Here is an 18913-nt window from a genome sequence, read left to right as displayed (position 1 = left end):
ACACAGTGCACATAGAAAAATAACTTTCCTTTCCCCGTGGTAGCATACCCAGGTACTCCACATTTACCACTTCCGGTTATTGAAGTACCCCCCAACAAACTCATTCTGAAGTGGAATTAACAAAAACAATTCATTAATGTGTTAGAAATTACCCTGAGGTTTTGCATTTTCTGCATCTACAGAACTTGGCCATTGCATTTCTTCACCTATTGCTGTTCTCATTATCTCAAAGGAAAAATCACCTCAAGGAACCAGCATTGCAATCTACCACTTTTTTTCAGAGTAAAAAGTAACAGCTTTTCAGATGCTCTCAGGTAGAACACTAACATCAATAGAGAATACAGTTAGGTGTTGAGCCAAGGGTTAAGGTAATTTTAACCACGACTGTTGGACCCATCTGTGCACGGTCACTTCCAGATATGCAGACCCTTGGGCAAGTCTCTTGTTAAGAAAATGATTGGAACATTAGATCATTTGAAATGAGGGTACTACAATGTGCCACATGCCATAGTTTTCTCCAGTCATATGAGAAACATAATGTTTAATGAAATTGTTACTCACAAAAAAATGTAAAGAACATATTTTGTCCTTGGTGGTTATTGGTTTAGTGAGTCTGAGGCATCTCCAATTAGTCCCAAAGAATAACCATCAGGAACAAAATAAAATCAGGACCGCCTTTTGTGGCAGAGAACCTAAGTATGACTGGACACCTGTGTGTTTCAACATTCACATATTGCTGACATGAGTTCTCCTTTTTATTTTTTTGGTTATTGTTATTGCATGAATGATGCATAGAAATTAATAAGAACTTTTCCTGCATCCAAATTCCTACAAGGTGTTATTTGATTTTTTTAGCTAAACACAGGGGAACTCTTGCCTAAGGCAATTCTTCTGTCTCCCCATTTCAATGTGCAAACCCTCTCATGAAATGTAATTTTAAATTAAATAAAGGCTCACTGCTATTTCTCCTGGGTATACATTTGGCTTTACTAAGTCTATAAAGTAGTCTTTTAAAGGACTCAAACTGCATTAGGAAAATAACTAACTCACTTATGGCACCTGTGGACCGATTTCTTAATAATTTCCTCCTTTATTTTAGTTTGATTTTGCACATTAGAGTTTCTTTCTCTGTGGACATTAAGATATTGTCTTTTATGCTGTCTCTAAATAAGAGTTGTCTAGAGAACTTTTGAACACTTTAAAAGTTGGTTTTCTGTTATTGATATTACTAGAAATATAGAATTCTATTTGATATTGGGATGAAAACAGTATAGAATTCAGACATATTGGACACCTTAAATGGTAGGTAGAGTTATCCAATTGGAGATTATTGATACCAAGGCAATCTCCACTGCTTCTATGGATAAAATTAATTGATGGTTATAGGATAGAAAGCAAAACGTTAAATGGCAACATTTAAATAACAGTGCAGTAGATGCCATAATTTCTTTCAAAGTCACATAATTTTTTACCACTTAACACAACAGGAAAAATAATGTGAGTTACAAGTCTTGAATACAGAGGAGGTGCTTGCAAATGAATTTGTATCTTTGCATTGTGAGCATCTAACATGCCTTCTAATGAAAACAGTTGTTTTTCATAAGCAAATAAATATGCAGCTCTCAAAATAACATATCCTCATGTCATAACTTTACTCTTTATTACCTACAAGCAAGAGAGATACTTATTTCTTCAAAGGTGTGTCTGAAAAACAGCCAGGAAACCAACACGATTGAACCATTAACAGAGTATCAGTTAAAAATAAAGTTATTGGCCATGATAAGGATCTCTTACGCAGTGAGTTTAAAGTTTAGATAGTGGAAGCAAAGTCATAAAGAGCGCACAGCTGAGAGACAGATGACATCGTTGGAGAAGTTTACAATAATGGGGAGTCATTGAGGATCAACCCTCTGCCACTGCACACTTGTGAAGGGCATTCAGTTAATTTATTATATAACATCAGTGAATGCTTCTCTCATGACAGAAACCAATATTCACCATTGTCAGGTTAGTACCTTTAGGTACTAGTTGGACCAGCTTCAAAGGAAAGCAGAAAAATGTTTCCTGTTTCCCACATACCTATTTCTTCTAAATAGTAGCCTGGGCCCAGGATTCGTGACCAAATAAAATATTTCCATCTTGTCAGAGATGTAGTCATTCCAACACCTCTCAAAAATATCTTGTTTCCATTCAGTCTCAGCCTCTATTGGGACAGCAGATAACAACCAATTATGATGCCTTTGCATGGACTGGAACATGCCTATGAACAAGCGACTCACCTTTCTTCATTTCAGATAGTCATCAGATCTTAAAACCAATTATCTAACTCAAAAGGAAACTCTTAAGAGACCTACTACCCTTGTTCAGAAGTCCACGCATGAACTTGCATTCCAAACTGAACACATTGTCTTAAGACAAACAGCCAACATTCAGTGAAACCCTCAGTAGCTCAGAGCACAAAACACACCTCCATAATGGAGGGAAATGGAGAAATCACTGACATTGTGCATGGAAATCACATGTATGGAAATCATAATGTCCACAAGGCCGTAGTGGTCTTTTTCACCATTATTTCTCTGGGTTCTAGTATATGTTGCATCAATACGGGTTGATAGGTAGCGTTGGAAAGGAGATGTGGCCAATATTTTTAGTCAAGTAAATGGTCATCATTCCTCCAATAATACTAGAGCTCTAAAATCAGTAGAAAGAGCATATAGAAGAGGAAACAATGAAAACTGTCCGCAAAGGAATGATTTTGCCAATGGTTAGTCTATAATATGGGAAGAAGAAGACACAATTTGTCTTCTCAATAAAGGTTGTTATAGTTCTTTCTCTGGAAAAAAAGAAAAATAGGGTTGTTTATCATATTTTTATGAATTATTCACAAATTATTTTTCTCATGAATTCCCAAGTGACTAAGAAATGGGTTGTAAATGATGGGGGCTGCTGTGAGGAATGCTCGGACACCCCTGGATCTTGGGCTCTCAGAGTTCTTGGTGGGCAGCTCACATGCAATCCCACCACCAGAGGTAAGAAGAAACAGAACTCTCTAAAAGTGAAATAATCAGAAACAGAGCTCATCAACTCAACTTGGGTGGCTGACGTGTGACAGTTTCAATCATGAGGCCTTCCGCATATGCAAACAATTTTTAAAGGAGCAGAATTTTGCCCAGATTTTAGTAGCTGTTCATTGTTGCTTTAATGTTAAAGCTGATTTGTCATCCACTGCAGAGTCTATTGGCCTTCCTGACATTTATGCAGTTTTTTGTAAATTTTTTTTCTTGATGTAAAAATGAAAACAAAGAGATGGCTCATTCTAAAATACTGTTTATCATTTTAGGACTCCATTTTTTAGGTCGTTATTACAACTCCTTATTTATAACAATTCCTTTCACCATCTACCATCTACTACCCACCCCCTATAAATGCAGATCATAAAAAATTGAGATACTTTAATCAAAAGTAAACTTTGTTGTTCCTTATAGTATTTTGCAGTTTTCACCCTAGAGAAAGTCAGGGTAAATTGCAAACTGCAATGATTCTTTTCTCTTTGACACTAAAATGAAACATAAAAAACAAAGCATTTTATGCCATTTTATGAACATATGGAAAAAATAAAGTTTTTTCTGTAATTATTATTGATGTGCTTGCTTTAAAATGTCCAAGTTCAAGTGGTAGTAATGTTTATTAAAAATCAGGTTTTATTTTTTTGACCTGAGATTCTCTCTTAAGGTGAAGACTTAACCATTCACCTTATTAATGCATATTTAACCATGTTAAAATGCAAACACTGCTTATCGGAGTGCTGTCTCTGTGGGTTTACCCTGCATTTTCAGGGAAAGGAATGTGTAAATAGCACTTTTCTGCAATTCTAACTTGAGAATAAACAAACTCATATATTCTTTGCTGATGCTTAAGTTTTTCAGTGGGGAAAAACGGTAAGTAACATGCATAATAAATATGAATAAAAGGACATTCAAGGAATAAATTAATAAAATTTTCTGGTGACGTTTATTGCGCCTTAACAATAATCAATCAGGCACTACAGATTGAAGACTTCCTACAAATCCATCACTATTGAAAGAGTGATAGGAAATGTACAAATATATAATCATGGAATCACAGATTCTGAGAAAAGATAGGAGCCTTAGAATTCATCTAATCAAGACGCAGTCCAAATGACCTCCCATCTATTGGGTGTTCAGGGTTATTTTGGTCTTGTTTTTAAACCAGGAATTCTTGACTTGTCTTTGAAGTCCCAGCACATACAGAACAATAGCTGTCACTGGAAGGCAAACAAATGTTTGTTGAATGAGCAAATATACGAACTCATGATTATATGCATCCCACCAAGTACTTGACTCTCCGGCCTCTATTTAAGCGTTGAGTAATTATATTGAGTAGAATTGGATTTCCATGTATTTCTCACAGTCTTTTGTTATCAGACATAGGTGTTTACTTTTTCTTGGGTCCATATGGGATCAACCCACTATATCCAGGACCCAGAAAAGAAATTCAAGGGTGGGCTCAACACCAGGGTCCTGCTCACCACCTAGGGAAGGAGAAAGAAGTCTCCTCTATTCCAGGAAAAGGACTTCTGTTGGAAGGCCCTGCTTGGAGGAAATCAAAATTGTCTCAGAAGAAATACAGGGTTAGGAAAAATAAACAATTTATTAAACCTATGTTGGTATATTTATTTCATTAGAATTCCTTTTAATTCTAAAAAGTGTTGACTTCTGAAGCAACCCAGATTTGTATCCTCAGAAGTGTATTCTGACAGGAAGCCCCTGTTCTGAATCACCCCTTCAATTCGGCAGGTACCCAGGGGGCCCCTAGACCGACTGTCTCAGGCTGATTTCTCCCGAGCTCTGCATGAGGGAGTCTACCTTTCTTTTCAGGATTGAAAATGAGCCATTATTGGTTTGAAATTCAATGTCCTACTTTGTTTATGGTTTTTCTTATTTCATTTTCTCAAGTCTATGCAAAATTCCTGTCTTTTTTTGTACCATCTTGATGCTCAAGAACACGTTTCTTGTCGTGTTCTTCCCACAGATTAAGCAGAGAAGCCGCAGGGAGGCCTTCTGTCCGTGCACTCGCTCAAAGGGCAGCTCCTTGGTCCGCAGGGAAGGTAGCGCTCAAAAGTGCACCCCTCAGGTGCAAGTTGTAGTGCTCCAAAATCCTATGACTATAGACTATCTATGGTTAAAAGAACATATGGGATGTGAACAGATCCCAGAAATGGGTTGCTTTAATTTGTCTGACTTTTCTCAGACTGTTCAAGTACAGTTGGACAATATCCATCATATCATAGACTAATTTTCATGAATGCCTAGGGTGCCTAACTGGTTTTCTTGGCTTCACTGGAGATGGCTGGTAATTATAGATTTGCATTGTTTATGTCACCGTATTCCTATTATGTTAATATGGGTGCGCAAGTTAGTTAGTAGTTTAAAACCTATACATGCTTAAGTTACTCTACAAGAAGATATGTCAAAGAAATAATCAATCCTCCCATGTTTTCTTTAATCTGCTACCTCTATAGCTTTTCTTCTTCCTTCCTAATTACAACCCTTAAATAGAATTCATGCCTCATATCGAATTTACAGAGTATCATAATTCCTCCAGGTGGTAAAGATACCTCGAGACAAGTGCTGGGCATAGAAACCACAGGGCATAAATCTGCAAAGAAGTAACCTTTTCAAACAATATGGCTTCTCTCTCACTTACCAACTTTACATCTCCCTGTATGGCCCCGGAAGATGACTGGTTAGCCAGAGACGGGTAAGATTCCTCAAGGGAGGAACAACCTAAGACAGGCACAGTCGCAGGGGGGCCATCAGGTGAGAAATTGGGAACAACAGTGGTGAAGCTTAGAACCCCTCCCCCCTGTTTTGAGAGAAATCTTCTGCATCCGTGGATGTTTTATTGCCCTTGTCTAGCTTGGATTAGCACATAGTCTACAGGCACACACCTGATCATCTACAATTGCTCTCTTACAACACTAAACTATGTTTTCTACCTTTATCTTGCATCTACCTACCACATGAGCATTTTATTAAAAATAAAAATAATAATAATAATAAAGGGAGAAATGTGGGATCCACATATAAATCAAGTATAAAAATCAAACGAATATTCATATTTGACCTGATTGTTTATAGTTCATAATGCATGATCAAAACTGAAAGTTTCTGTGATGAATCCCCTTGTACTATTCACCATGTAAGAACATGTTCGTTATGCTTCAGAAGATTGGACACTGATGAGAATTAGGCTTGAGATGGATTAGTGATTGTGCATTGAGCATTGACTCCCCTATACAGAATTTTATTGTTGTTAACAACCATTTGATCAATAAATATGAGAGATGCCCTCTCAAAAAAAAAAAAAAAGTCCACCCCTCAGGTGTCTGCACTAGAAATACCTGGGGTACATATTCAAAATTCTGATTCTTGGGGCATATAGAACTCACTGAATTGTAATCTTTTAGGTTAATGTCCTGGGATCTGCATATTTACAATGTTATCTGAATAAATCTATGTATGTGGAGGATTGTGGACCACATGGGAATATCTGAAGATCTGATATTTCTCACCCATATCATTAGCATAATTTTTATAAAGGCACATGTTCTACCTCTGTTAGTTCCCCGATCTATTACCCAGTGTCTGACATCACCTCTATTGATTCTGTATACTTGGGAATCAAGTAAAACATAGTTGAAAGCTTTCTCAAGAAGTCATGTTATTTAATAAAGTTCTTTCTAATGTCTAACTTCAGCCATGCTGATGTCATTGACCCCATTTCTTCATCTTTGACCCACGTTAAGGAGGAAAAGGAAAACAGCCACCCACTATTCCTAAAACAGCCCTTAGACGAGATTCTTGTAGGATAAATGAGCTTTGTCATCACCAGGAGTCATCCAGTAGGCTTATAACCCGCCCGGCTCCCCTGTACCCTACTCTGACCATGGCTTCATCCTCCACCTGAACCCCTTCTCCTGGGGGCTGTTTTCTCCATGAAAAGCATCACAGCTCACCTAGTTCTGACGTAGTCATATTAGTGGGTGTGGCGGTCATGCCCCAGAGCCAGACAACCACGAGTTCTTTCTGCAACTCCTCAGAAAACACATTCAAATATTTTTCTTCCCTTCCAGCCCCTTCTTTCAGAGGTTGCCAACACCAGGATCTCTAGGCCCAGAAACAAAGTTATCATGTGAATAGTTTCTTCCTTTACAAAATTAAAGAGAAGTTGTCACTGGACCAAACTGTAGACTATAGAGTACATGGCCCCCTGAATCACAGAGAGCACATTGCACACACACATGACCCCCCCGCCCCCCACACACACACAATCACGCACACTTATGCCGTCCAAAACAAATGTTTACAGTTTGCAAGTTGTATTTGGTCTTCTCTCCTTTTTTCTCTGTCCCCCATCTCCCCTAACTCTTGCTTCTGTGCATTTGAATGTTTAGATTCCACATATAAGTAAGATCATACAATTTTTTCTTGATGTGGCTAAATTTTTCTTTACCTGGCTTATTTTAGTTAGTATTACATCCCCCAGGGCTCATCCATGTTATTACAAGTGGCAGGATTGCCCTTTTATTTTAAGGCTGAGTAACACTGCATAGACTCAGCACCCCTCACCTGGACTTTTGCAAGGTTTTCACACAGCCACATCCTCCATGAATTCTCACTGTCACAGGTGTGATTCTCTGGAAGTTGAACATGACCATGTGGTTTCCTTGCTTGGAGAACAACATCAGCCAGGCTCGGCTGGCTCTCTGGAGAGGAGGTTAGGGGCGGGGGAGCCCAATAACGTGCACTTCGGGGGTGGCTGGAGACTAAGTGGGCTTTCAGAGGGAGGATTTTGTTTCCTCTGCTGGGAGTGAGGGGCTGAGGCCGGGTCAGGCGCCTGAGCAGCAGATATGCCTCCCCCCTCCTATCCTGGGGTGCCCCCCGTTTCCCTCCCATCCCTGTCTTCCTCCTCTCCTCTCCTCTTTCTTTCTCTTCTCTCCCCTTACCCCAATGCTGCCTAATGCACCCTCCTTCCACCGATTTGCAGTCTCTATTCCTTTCCATTCCTCTTTTAGTCCCTCTTCTGCCTCCTAAGCTCCCAGGGTCTTTTCCACCTGAACCCCAGTTCCCTCCGTCATACCCCATAGAGTCACCCTGTACCTCGGAGAGCCTGAAAGTACGCTTACTTCTTTTTGTTGTCTACTTCAACCTAACAATAGGATAATGGGACGTTTCCTATTTTTCTTTTGTCTAAAAGGCTACTTCAAATTAGTTATTTGCAGTCTACCATTTGCATTTTTTCTCCATTGCCTTTTTCTTCTGGTGAGGGCTCCATTCCTGCCTTTCTCACGATCGATTGTACTCTGTGCAACCCTGGTGCTCAGTGTTGGGGGAATCATGTGAACACGGGGGGATTATTAACTGAAGTGCCATTCTTCCTTCCTTATTACTATAAATTATCTTAGCCAAAATACCAAGAAAGGATAATAGCCATTTTCAACCTCGGTAATATATCCAACTGAATCATACTGTGGAAGAGACCTTAGGAAAATTGAATGAAAAAAGAAATATTTTTTGAGCATAGCAAGGAAAGCTTTAAAACATGTGTAAACATTTTAAAGCTATTATTTAACATTGCATGAAAAGAAACAGAAACACTCTGATCAGAAGTATAATCATGTGAATAAATGTGTGTATAATTTAAACACAAAGCATAATTCCAATGAAATACACCCAAGTATATATAAATGAATTCTAGGTACATATATATTCAAAAGGTATTAGGTAGTGTTTGTGCATAAAAACCAGCATACAAGGTCATAGGCTGTTAGAATAACAGAGACATTATAATAAATCACCTCATATTTAATATGCTTTTTAAGATAAGAAAACTGACCCATTCAGAGACATGAGCACTGAAGGATGAAAGATGGAAGAATTTCCATCTGAAAGGGACACCTCTGTGTAACCGGATGAAATTGGAACCCTGCTTGATTATAGTTTTGTCTCCCATCCCCAGGGGTCACATCAGAGTACAAAAGGCCAGTCCCCAGGATGAGCAGTCCCCAGATGCTACTAAGGCCCGCGGGTTCACCTACGATGGATACTTGTGGCTGGTAATGGTTGCTGCAGCTCAGATCGTTTGATTAATCCCACGCACTTCTTGGTGCCTGAAGAAAAAAACACCAGGAGACATGGGTAGGGTACCATGCCTGGGTTGCCTAGTGACTAGTTCCTGAGGACAGATGCCATAGATTTTATTCAGAGATAGGACAGGAACCAGGGGTGGGTGGAGAACTCGCATAGGGAGCACAGAATACAGGAGAGTGAGTATGTATGGCTTTATACGCACAGCTCCCAGGGAAGACTTGGAGAGAAATTAGGTACCACAATATGGAGAACAAAGCAGTTCCACTTCTACGCCTCAAACTTACGTAACGAACAGAAGAGCAAATGTCAAGAGGAAAACAGCATTGTTCCACCCTGTTCTGTCAGTCTGCTGAAGGAAGAGGTACAGCTGATGTACAGAGCAAGGCAGGCAGCTCTGAGGATTTCCTGTCCAGGAAGCCTTGGAACATTTAGGAAGAACAGCAACACAAATCAAGACAAGAAAAAAGCGGTGTCTGCTGACATGGAGGACAGAGGGTGGGGCCACCTTTGCAGAAGAGGCTGATGAAAATATTTCTGGAAGATATGACTGTAATAGCAGAAGACCATCTCAGGCAGAGTAGATTGGACTCTGAGGCCCTTGAAAATGCTCCTACAGAATACACAGCATGTACCATTTTTTCTTAAGCAAAGAACACTTCATTCTCCCCACATACACTGTTATTGTTGTGGGGGGTGTTCATGCCAACAAACAGAGGCGACGGTATTTTGATGTTCCAGGGCTTCTGCATTGCTGCACTAATGAAGAAGAGAGCAGAGCTACTTCAGATTTCTATAAACTTCATCTTAGTGGTACATGAAGTTAGGAAACCAAGAATTTCATTTTATTTGATGGTGGTCCCCAGGCAGCCCACCTGCCAACTCTCTCTAGCTCCAGTCTCACCACCTTGGTCTAAAGCCACCATCACGTCTCTCCCATGGCCACTGCACCAGTGCTTGCCATGTGAGTGTTGGGCTACCCAGTTTAGAATCACCACCAGTGGGTAGGTGGGGTGGTGGGGGATCCTTATGAGACTGTAAGTTCCTGGCCTCCCATCAGAGCTACTGAACTGCGGTATCTAGAGGATGATCCAAGGAATCTACATTTTTTCTCTCTTTCCAGGTGAATTTTTTGAGCTCTATTATTTGCAGAGCACAGTAGTGGTGCATTTTCTTGATTCATTTTAAAAATCAGTGGTAAAGGGATTGTCTTCCTTTCTCCTGTGTTACTTGGGGGAGAGACTCAGACGAAACACTACTTTCAGGGGAACACCAGGGCCTATTGTCTCCCCAGATGCCTGCATCTGGGTAATAGAAACATTATCAGCATTGTTTTGAAAGTAATAATCTTATGTCATCCTGTGACAAGACAGCAATAAGGAATCTTAATATATTTTATGTACATTTTTTACCTTATTATTCAGAAAAACCAATCAAACTAAAACCAGAATTTTAAATCCAAAAATTAACTTAAAGCATCCAGGGAAACATTCTAATTTTACAGAGCGAAAGGCTGACAGCCAGGGGGACTAGGCCATGACAACAGAGGTCCTGGCTGTCGGATCCAGGACCCAGGGGCCTCTGAGCACAGCCTGGGGCTCCAACATTCCATCCATCAGTCCGCCTTCCTTCTTTCCCTCCCTCCCCCTCTTCCTTTTCTTATATCTAAAACACATTCTGATTTCAACTATTCTTTATCTCTGCCCAAATAATGAATGATATTTTTCTCTCATTCCAAGTTTTTCTTCAGTGTTCAGAATTTATATTCAAACCTTGTCTTTCTATGGAGGATTTTCTTGGTCTTTCAAAGTCACAGGTTGTTGGGAACAGAAAAAAAAAAAAACTTGACTGTTCTTCCCAGAACTACATAGTTCATAGTTGGCCAAAATACATATTTTCCTTAACATGATATTCAACCAATTCTTTAACCCAAGTATGTCCTTGTCCGTTTCTGTTCTGCGACCTTGCAGCCTGTGTTCTACCTCCAAGCAAACTCTTTATATGTGACATTACATCTCTTGAGACATGGCTTCAAGTTACATACTATGATCGTTATGACCATGAGAGAAATGACAATTGTCACATGGAAGAAAAGATTCCACAGGGAGCCAGTGCCTTCAGCTTCAGAAATGTGATTATTTACATTTCAGACAAGACATCTTTTGTGTTCCCTGAGGGGGAATTATCTGACAAACTGAATATCTTCATTTGGATGGCAAGGGATTATGAGAGTTACTTCCTGAAATACAAATAGAGGAATATGTAGCTCAGGACAAAACATTAGTGTGATTTCTGTTTAACAGAATTCACTTTGAGTATTTTACTGCCTACATTCTAAATCCTCAATAAGACCCTACTTTACATTGCACAGACATGAAGATGATCTTTTTCAAATGGGTATAAACTTAAAACAGCTTCTTTCATTTCCCAGACTTAGATTTTCATTAGCATTTCTCTTTAAACCTAACTTGGACTGTAGTTTTCCTTTTAAAATATATCGTCAGCTTAGTGCCAAATTCTGATTTGGGTGAACCGTATTTGTCGTGGCTTTTTCAATTTAAAGTTCAAATGTTACATGTAATAGACTTTAAGAATGTTAAACACCAAAAGTATCAAACGTTCCCCAAATAAATATAATTTTCTATGTTTTTAATTTTTTTATTTGAGAAATCTCTGGAAGAAACCGATTATGTTTCATATTACACTTCTTAATAATTGAAGTTAAGTTGCTTCGCTAGGTAACAATTCCCTAAAGGTTTCATTACATCATCATGTGTTTATAACTTCTTGTCAGAATAGGTGCCAGACCATATTATGAAAAATGTCTAGCGCACTGAATCAGTATAGTGAACAGTTAAAGATGAGTCAGACTAATAATGCTCAAATCCTGTCTTCTGTATTTACTACCTGGGCAACTTTGCATGGATTCTTAAATTCTCTGTACTGTCTTTTTAACAGTATTTGTTTAATAGGTCGCTGCAAGATTAGATGAGCTAATACTGTAAAGTGCTTGCAACACAGTCAGGCAGAGTGTACTATGTAAATATTAGCCATTATTATTATTATTATAGAGGTAGAGCTATTAGAGTGTAGTTATTGCTGTGTAGTATAGTAGGTTCTCAGTAACTGATGGAATAAATGAATGTGCAAAAACATTCTTTTTGCTGAACTATTTGAATGACACATTTCGTTACATTGAAATAAATAGAATGCCTTAACTATGAAGTATTAGTAAAGATTGGAATTGCATTTGATTTTTATCTAAATCTTTTACCTCCAAGACGGCTGAGGGTAGTAAGCGTCTGGGAGAATCGAGCGCCTTTTACTAGATCCAGGCTTCAGAATAAAGTGTCAAGATGGGAAGAGGAGAAAAGCAAAATCTGTGAGTCAAGCTACCAAAGGGGAGGCCCAGAAGCCAAGCAACTAGGGAGTGGAGAGCAGAAAATGGGTCAAAAATGAGCCGGAAGTCGCCAGCGGGACACGTCGTGGTTCAGATGCCCTAGCCCACAGCGTGAGACCAGATTCCTGGCGGGAGGCCACGTGATGCTGGAGACCAGACCAGGCAGCTGGTAACTTCCCCATATTCGCTCCTGCATTACTGCTTGGATTGCATGGACCATAACCAGTATTGCATTTTAGTCAAGACGCAGACTCAAAATCATGTACACTATGTTTAAAAGAACAGGCGTGCATGTGCAAACTCATCACCAAAAAATAGAAAGCATCTCCCTCAGTAGCAAAAAGATAAAATCTTCACATTTCCCATGATAGCCACACATATACCAGAGCACAACAATGATAAAATCATCAACAGACATAGGACTAGAGGCTATGGCAGATACGGCCTCTAATAATTTTTAAACATCTCAAAAATTACTTGAGGGAAAAAGAAGAAGCAAAAATAACAAGACAAATATCAAATCAATAAAGTGGATTCATATCTGAACTAAAAGTTATATCCAGAAAATGTTCTTCATCTGAATTGGACTTTTCCTAAAAAAACAGGTAGGAAATCCTGGTTTGATTGGCTCTCAGTATGTTGAATATTCATCTTGTGCCACAGAATGCAATTTGCAGATGGAGGGGCCCAGGTCTGTGTGCAGGAACACCATTTAGGGAACTTAGATAAAGCTTCCAAAATAATGAGCATTTTACCTGCAGCTCACATTTCATTTTCCTTGATAGGATTTCCCAGATTTGCTGAAGAAAATGGATCATGTATTATGGGAGGTTCCTGGGAATGTTTCTGCTTAAGGTGTGTGTGTGTGTGTGTGTGTGTGTGTGATCAAATACTGATGAATAACGAATAAACAGTTCTATATATAGCATTGCAATAAAGATCAAATACTAAGGCAAAAATAGCAGCGTCAATAGACACAACTCGATCATATCTATCGCTGCTGCTCTTGTCCCTCACTTTGCAAACATTGAATGAATTGGCCAGTATCTCTGGCCTGGAACTTACTGATGGGTAGAGGTAACCTTCTCCATTCATGGCTATGTACAACCCTGTCTTCACTCCCTGGATGGCAACAACGCGCAGTCCCACTGGAATGAGGTTGAACAGTGCTGTAAAGATAAACAGGGTCTGTCACGCCTGGGCAGGAAGAAGCAGAGCATCGACATCACGTTTCTGTCTTTCCCTTTTATTTAAGAAACATCATCTTAGTTACAACCTTTTTAGAAGTTCCAATCAACTAGCTCTTATTTGTCTTTATAATTAAAGCCTTTCTGCTGCAGGATTGGCACTAGACCTCCAGTTTGTAGATCTTCTTAGCAGTCTGTCTATAGCCATTCTGAAGAGCTGGTGGGAGAATAAACAGAATCCACCTGCCATCATGATTCCAGTACCAGGGTGTCTGGTGCCCTTTGATGCCCAAAAGACATGAGCTGTGCGGATTCTCAAAGAGGAGTAGGGTGTAAGCGGTCCAAGTCGGATGCTTACTCTGGTCTTCATGCAGAAGGTGTGCTTTAGTACTGCAGTGCAGGCCAGGCCAGAGGTTAAAAAGGTAATTGCAAAACAAAATTACTCTTGCTGAACCAACATGATATACCAGCAGAGCCCAGACAACGTGTGCAGCTGGCAAGGGGGTAAATTTAGGAAGAACTAATCACATAGAATAGTACGTGAATTTTAAAGCAACAATTTTCTTTATTAATATTTCATAGAATTATGAGTGAAAATAAGAGGGAAAAGTATTTAGTTTTATCCACCTTAGAGATAAAATCTCTTCTGTGTTTCCATGTTTTTCTTCCCTTATTGACAACAAAATTATTTTGTATATTTTCAGTTTTATATATATTTATATAAATACATATATTTTAAAATGTATATAAACTATATAGTATTTATGTTACTTATACTTACATTCCATTATACATTACAGTATAAGTATATGTTACTTATATTACATTATATATTTACCTATATTTATGTATTTTTATAGTTACATATTTGTTTTTATATGTCTATATTATATTCTTATATTTATATTATTATATATTTATATTATTTATAGTATATTTATAGTATATTTTAACTATATAGCTATATATATTTTATATATCATTTTATATTTTTTTCACATTGCAGAACACAATGTTAGGATTGATTTTTAAAAGTCTTAAGGCATTTCCATGCCAGGCTTACGTTCTGATCATTTAGCGGGTGTTCTATCATCGTTGTTAGTTTAACTTCTTGATGGTTTTGGCAGCTTTATTCTGGATACATTTATGAGAGAACCACTGATCATCCTCTGTGAGGTTTTCTGTCCCATCCAAGTTCTTAATTCAAGACTAATTCTAAGCCGTAGCGCCCGGCCAGAATAGGCAATGGCAGCAATAAAACGTTGACGTAAATGTATAAATGAGATATCTTAGGCTTAGGCTCTGGACTATATTCTACAAATGACAAGTAATTTGAAAAATGTGGGCAATTTTTACTTCAATCCATGGATCTACTCAGCACATAATTAAAAGTGGGTGTTTTAAATTGTACTTTATTCCAAGGGACATGTTTTCTCTAAATGGGGTGTGGGAAATTATACCCTCTCTTCCAATGATTACACATTACAGATCCCAGTCTCAAGGTACCTGTGATGAAAGGAAAACAGCAGGTCATGGTCATAGCTAAGTATGCCCACAAGAATACTCAGGGGCATACATGGCGGGGTGGACATCAGCTTTCACGATGCAGACTAACATCGGACTGTCTTCTGTAGAACTCTATGGGCTTATTATATCCTTATGGAGGAAAGAGTCTAGGTTTATTTATTGCTATTGTTTAATATTAAAAACAACTGTGCAGTTGTTGAATAGCATGAGGTACCAGTATCACTGTGACTCTCAGGATTCCTTCTTCGTGGAAGAAGGTGACTGACTTTTTTCACTCTTGTCCAGAACACCTGCATTATCCCATCTCTCTTGTATTTTGAAAGGATAGGTACCATAGGATAATTCTTAATTTATGTGCAAAAGTTTTTAGAGGAATACATAACTACATGCCTGTCCATGCCAAGAAGGCTAGCCTGACCTACTCAAACTTAATGACTCTAACCTTGCACACCCCTAATGGGATTTGTAGGCACCATTATTTGGTGGAGGACAGATGATATAATCCTAGGCAGTAAGTGCATCCTGAACTCACTAAGCTAATGTAGCAGGGGAAAGACATACAGAGGAGAGCCTAAAGTGACCATGCTAACAGTAAAAAACATCCTGGGATTTTTTTTTTCAGGATTTTGTTTGGGATCTGAATTATTTGATAAAAGTTATTATCATTTACAGAATGACAATAGAAAGTGAGTCAACATACCACTGTATTGTGGAAGCCCATTCACGACTGACCACGCTGGATCCCTGGGGCTAATTAAAACCACAGATACTCATATTAATTGGGCATCATCACATTTTTCACTCCTTTTGTATTTACATAATCATAAAGCGATGTCAGAAAGCCTTGGGGAGTGAGAATAATGAAGGTGATTGTGCTGCTTTGTTTATTCTGGGTAACACTCTGTTTCTCCATATCATAGTGATTTCCTACCCTGGATGCACTTTAAAACAAGCTGTGTTTTTAGAATAGGATGTCCAGGCCCAACCCCAGATCAATTAAACCAGAATCTCTGAGATTAGGTTTAGGGTACAAGGGGTGGGGGGTTAAATAGCTCTTCAAATGATCCTAAATGAAGTCAGGGTGACCACCACCATCCTAAGGCCTGGGGGGCTGGGGTGGTCACTGTGAGCACCTGGCAATTTTTACATATCATGTTATCAGGTTAGGAATTTCTAAGGTGAGAAGGACTGGTCTGTGTGAGGTTTTGACGTTACTATAGTGATAGCTTACTGATGTTTCTATAGCCTCATTCTGCCTGCAGTATCCCTTCAATCTGGTAATGGGATCAATGAAGCCCAAGAACACAGGAAAACCCCTTGGCAACCTGGGGAAAAGAAAGTCACCCCCTCATCAAAGACCATGGGTTGTGGTAACGCTGAAGGTCAGTAGACAGATGGGAAGCTCTACAAGTTTCACAGGAATATGCCCCCAAAGTGAGTGAGGGGATGGCACAACCTAGCGCTCACTTCCTTCTGGGAAGGATCTTTCCAGGGCACGTGGGAGCCAGTGATAAGCAGTCAGGCTGCTGCAGTATCCTTCTCTTATCCATCACCAACCATTTTCCGGCCATTTGTCCTTCCAGAGCTTTCTAGATGTCAGGCCGGAACCCGGGTGTGGGGAGGGGTGGGGGGGTCACTGGTATCAGGTCTGCCTGCCTGTGGGCCTTCCTCCCTCTTCTCAGCCCCTCTAAACTTGGGCAAAGGCAGTTTACCAAGATGATCTGACTTTACCTCGTCCTAAATAATTTCTTGTTTAGTGGTGGGATATGTGTTGAACTCAAATCATGAAAATTTGAGGTTCAAGCCTTAGTTTTGTCATTTGATAACATTCAGAATGGCAGCAGGGTGATGTTTAAGTTCTTTCTCCTTATTGCTCCTATTTATGGGCAAACTAATCCTTGTTTTGTATTCAGAAAATTATCCAAACACTGGAATGTGTGTGTGAATTATCACATCACACCCTTCCTCCAACCGAAAGGGCAGGACTCCCACCAGGACCCGTCTGTCAGCAGCTCTGAAGCTCGCTCCCGTTTTTAAAGAGTACTTTTCAGTGCTAACGATTTTCTGAAGATTCTTAAGACTGTGGTAATGAAGCAAAGAAAGGAACCTATATTAAAACTCATTGTAAACTCTGTTTTTCAATTAAGAAGTAGAGTTAATTAGTAATTCCCATTGTTTTTATAAAGCTGCTACAATCCGGCCAAGTTTTATTCAGTTTTATAGTCATATCATTTATATAGCCTTTTGAGGAGAAAATCTTAATCTCAGCCTGTTTTATTCTGCTCTGCTAGATCTTGCAAAAGTTGAAATGGTAACAAAACTAACCAAACTCGTTTCAAGGGCACGTAAAATGGAAAGTGACTTGTAAGGGAAGAAGGTGTGGGTCACATCTTTGCACAGAGATCTAAGTCACACGAGTGAGGGCGCCGTGATCTGGTTCTGATTTGTTTGTGGCACGGGCTCCTGTCCCAGCTTCCGTGCCAGAGCTGTTCCTCACCAGCTTTGAGAGGGATTAGAGGGGATTTTAAGTGACCCAGAGATTCTTGTTCCTTTCAGGGTAGTTACACAATAGGAGGAAAGAAGCCCCATGTATTTAGAGAACAGAAGGTCAAGTGTCTTTTAGTGTCTCAGCTTTCCAGTTTAGTGGTAGTATCATTCAGATAACCAGATGCCAGTACGCATACATATGTACATAATATCTATATCTGTACTTTCACAGTTTAGAAAATATTATGTTGTTTATTCAATTCTGTAGCAATATGCTTTTAAAAGACAGTGTCTACTTAACCACTTCTTAACTGGACATTGATTCCCAACATTAAAAATAACCAAATTGATTGGAATTACAAAAACCAAAGAAGATAGGAAAAAAGTTTTGTCTGAAGGAAATGATTTTTCCAAGAAATCCAAGTGAGCAGCACTTTCATGCAGCTCTAGTTGATTTCCTTTTATGAAAAACTTTGTCATAATGGATGACATCAGCCTCCAGTCTGATAAATCAAAGTGTCATTGGTCTTATAATGATCAGAGTTATGGAAAACTAGTTCTCATGATCTACTAGACCCTGGCCAAGAAAATCAGAGAACATCAAAGACATGTGAATTTGTGAATTTCTGAAGTCCATGACCCCTACAACAGCAAGACATAAGAAAAAGAGCATGCCTTTCATCAGAGAAAGGGTAAGGAGTTAACAATAGGGAAGAGAAAATGAGCAGACATACATGTATTAGCTGGAACCAGAAGAAACTGACATCTTTTGTAGGTCAAAGATGGTCAAATACTGATTATGTTAAAAGCTTCAACCTAATATCAAAATCCTAACATGTAAACAATGCTGACACTGGTCTAATGAATAAAAATGCCTTCTTTCTTTCCTGTGTCTGAATTGTTGGACCTTCTCTTTTTCTAAATAAAAAGAAGGCCAAAAAATATTTCCCACAAACAAATATATGACAGGGAAAAGTTCAAAGTACCAAAGGATAACATAGTAGACACAAAGAGAGAAAGATATTAGAAACTGAAAAGGAGGAAGTGTAGATAAACCAAGAAAAATTAAAAAGTTGAAAGAAAAATAAAAAATGAAGTCATGCCCAAAGTAAAAAAAAATAAACATGATGGCTAGAAAAATA

The 18913-nt window shown here is 39.0% G+C and overlaps 1 protein-coding gene across 6 annotated transcripts in view; it reads right to left on the bottom strand.

Annotated features, from left to right (window-relative positions):
* Positions 1 to 18913, bottom strand: part of FGF14 (fibroblast growth factor 14) — a 562413-nt gene that overhangs the window by 105416 nt on the left and 438084 nt on the right. For all 6 annotated transcript variants that reach the window (XM_073212385.1, XM_073212389.1, XM_073212388.1 and 3 more), the window contains one exon: positions 13636 to 13739. In XM_073212385.1, the coding sequence (XP_073068486.1) occupies positions 13636 to 13739 (104 nt within the window). The remainder of the gene's footprint in view (positions 1 to 13635; positions 13740 to 18913) is intronic.

The sequence above is a fragment of the Manis javanica genome, chromosome 9, assembly GCF_040802235.1.
Source record: "Manis javanica isolate MJ-LG chromosome 9, MJ_LKY, whole genome shotgun sequence".
NCBI lineage: Eukaryota > Metazoa > Chordata > Mammalia > Pholidota > Manidae > Manis > Manis javanica.
The sequence above is the reverse complement of the archived record's forward strand: the minus strand, read 5'-3'. Positions and strand labels throughout refer to the sequence as shown.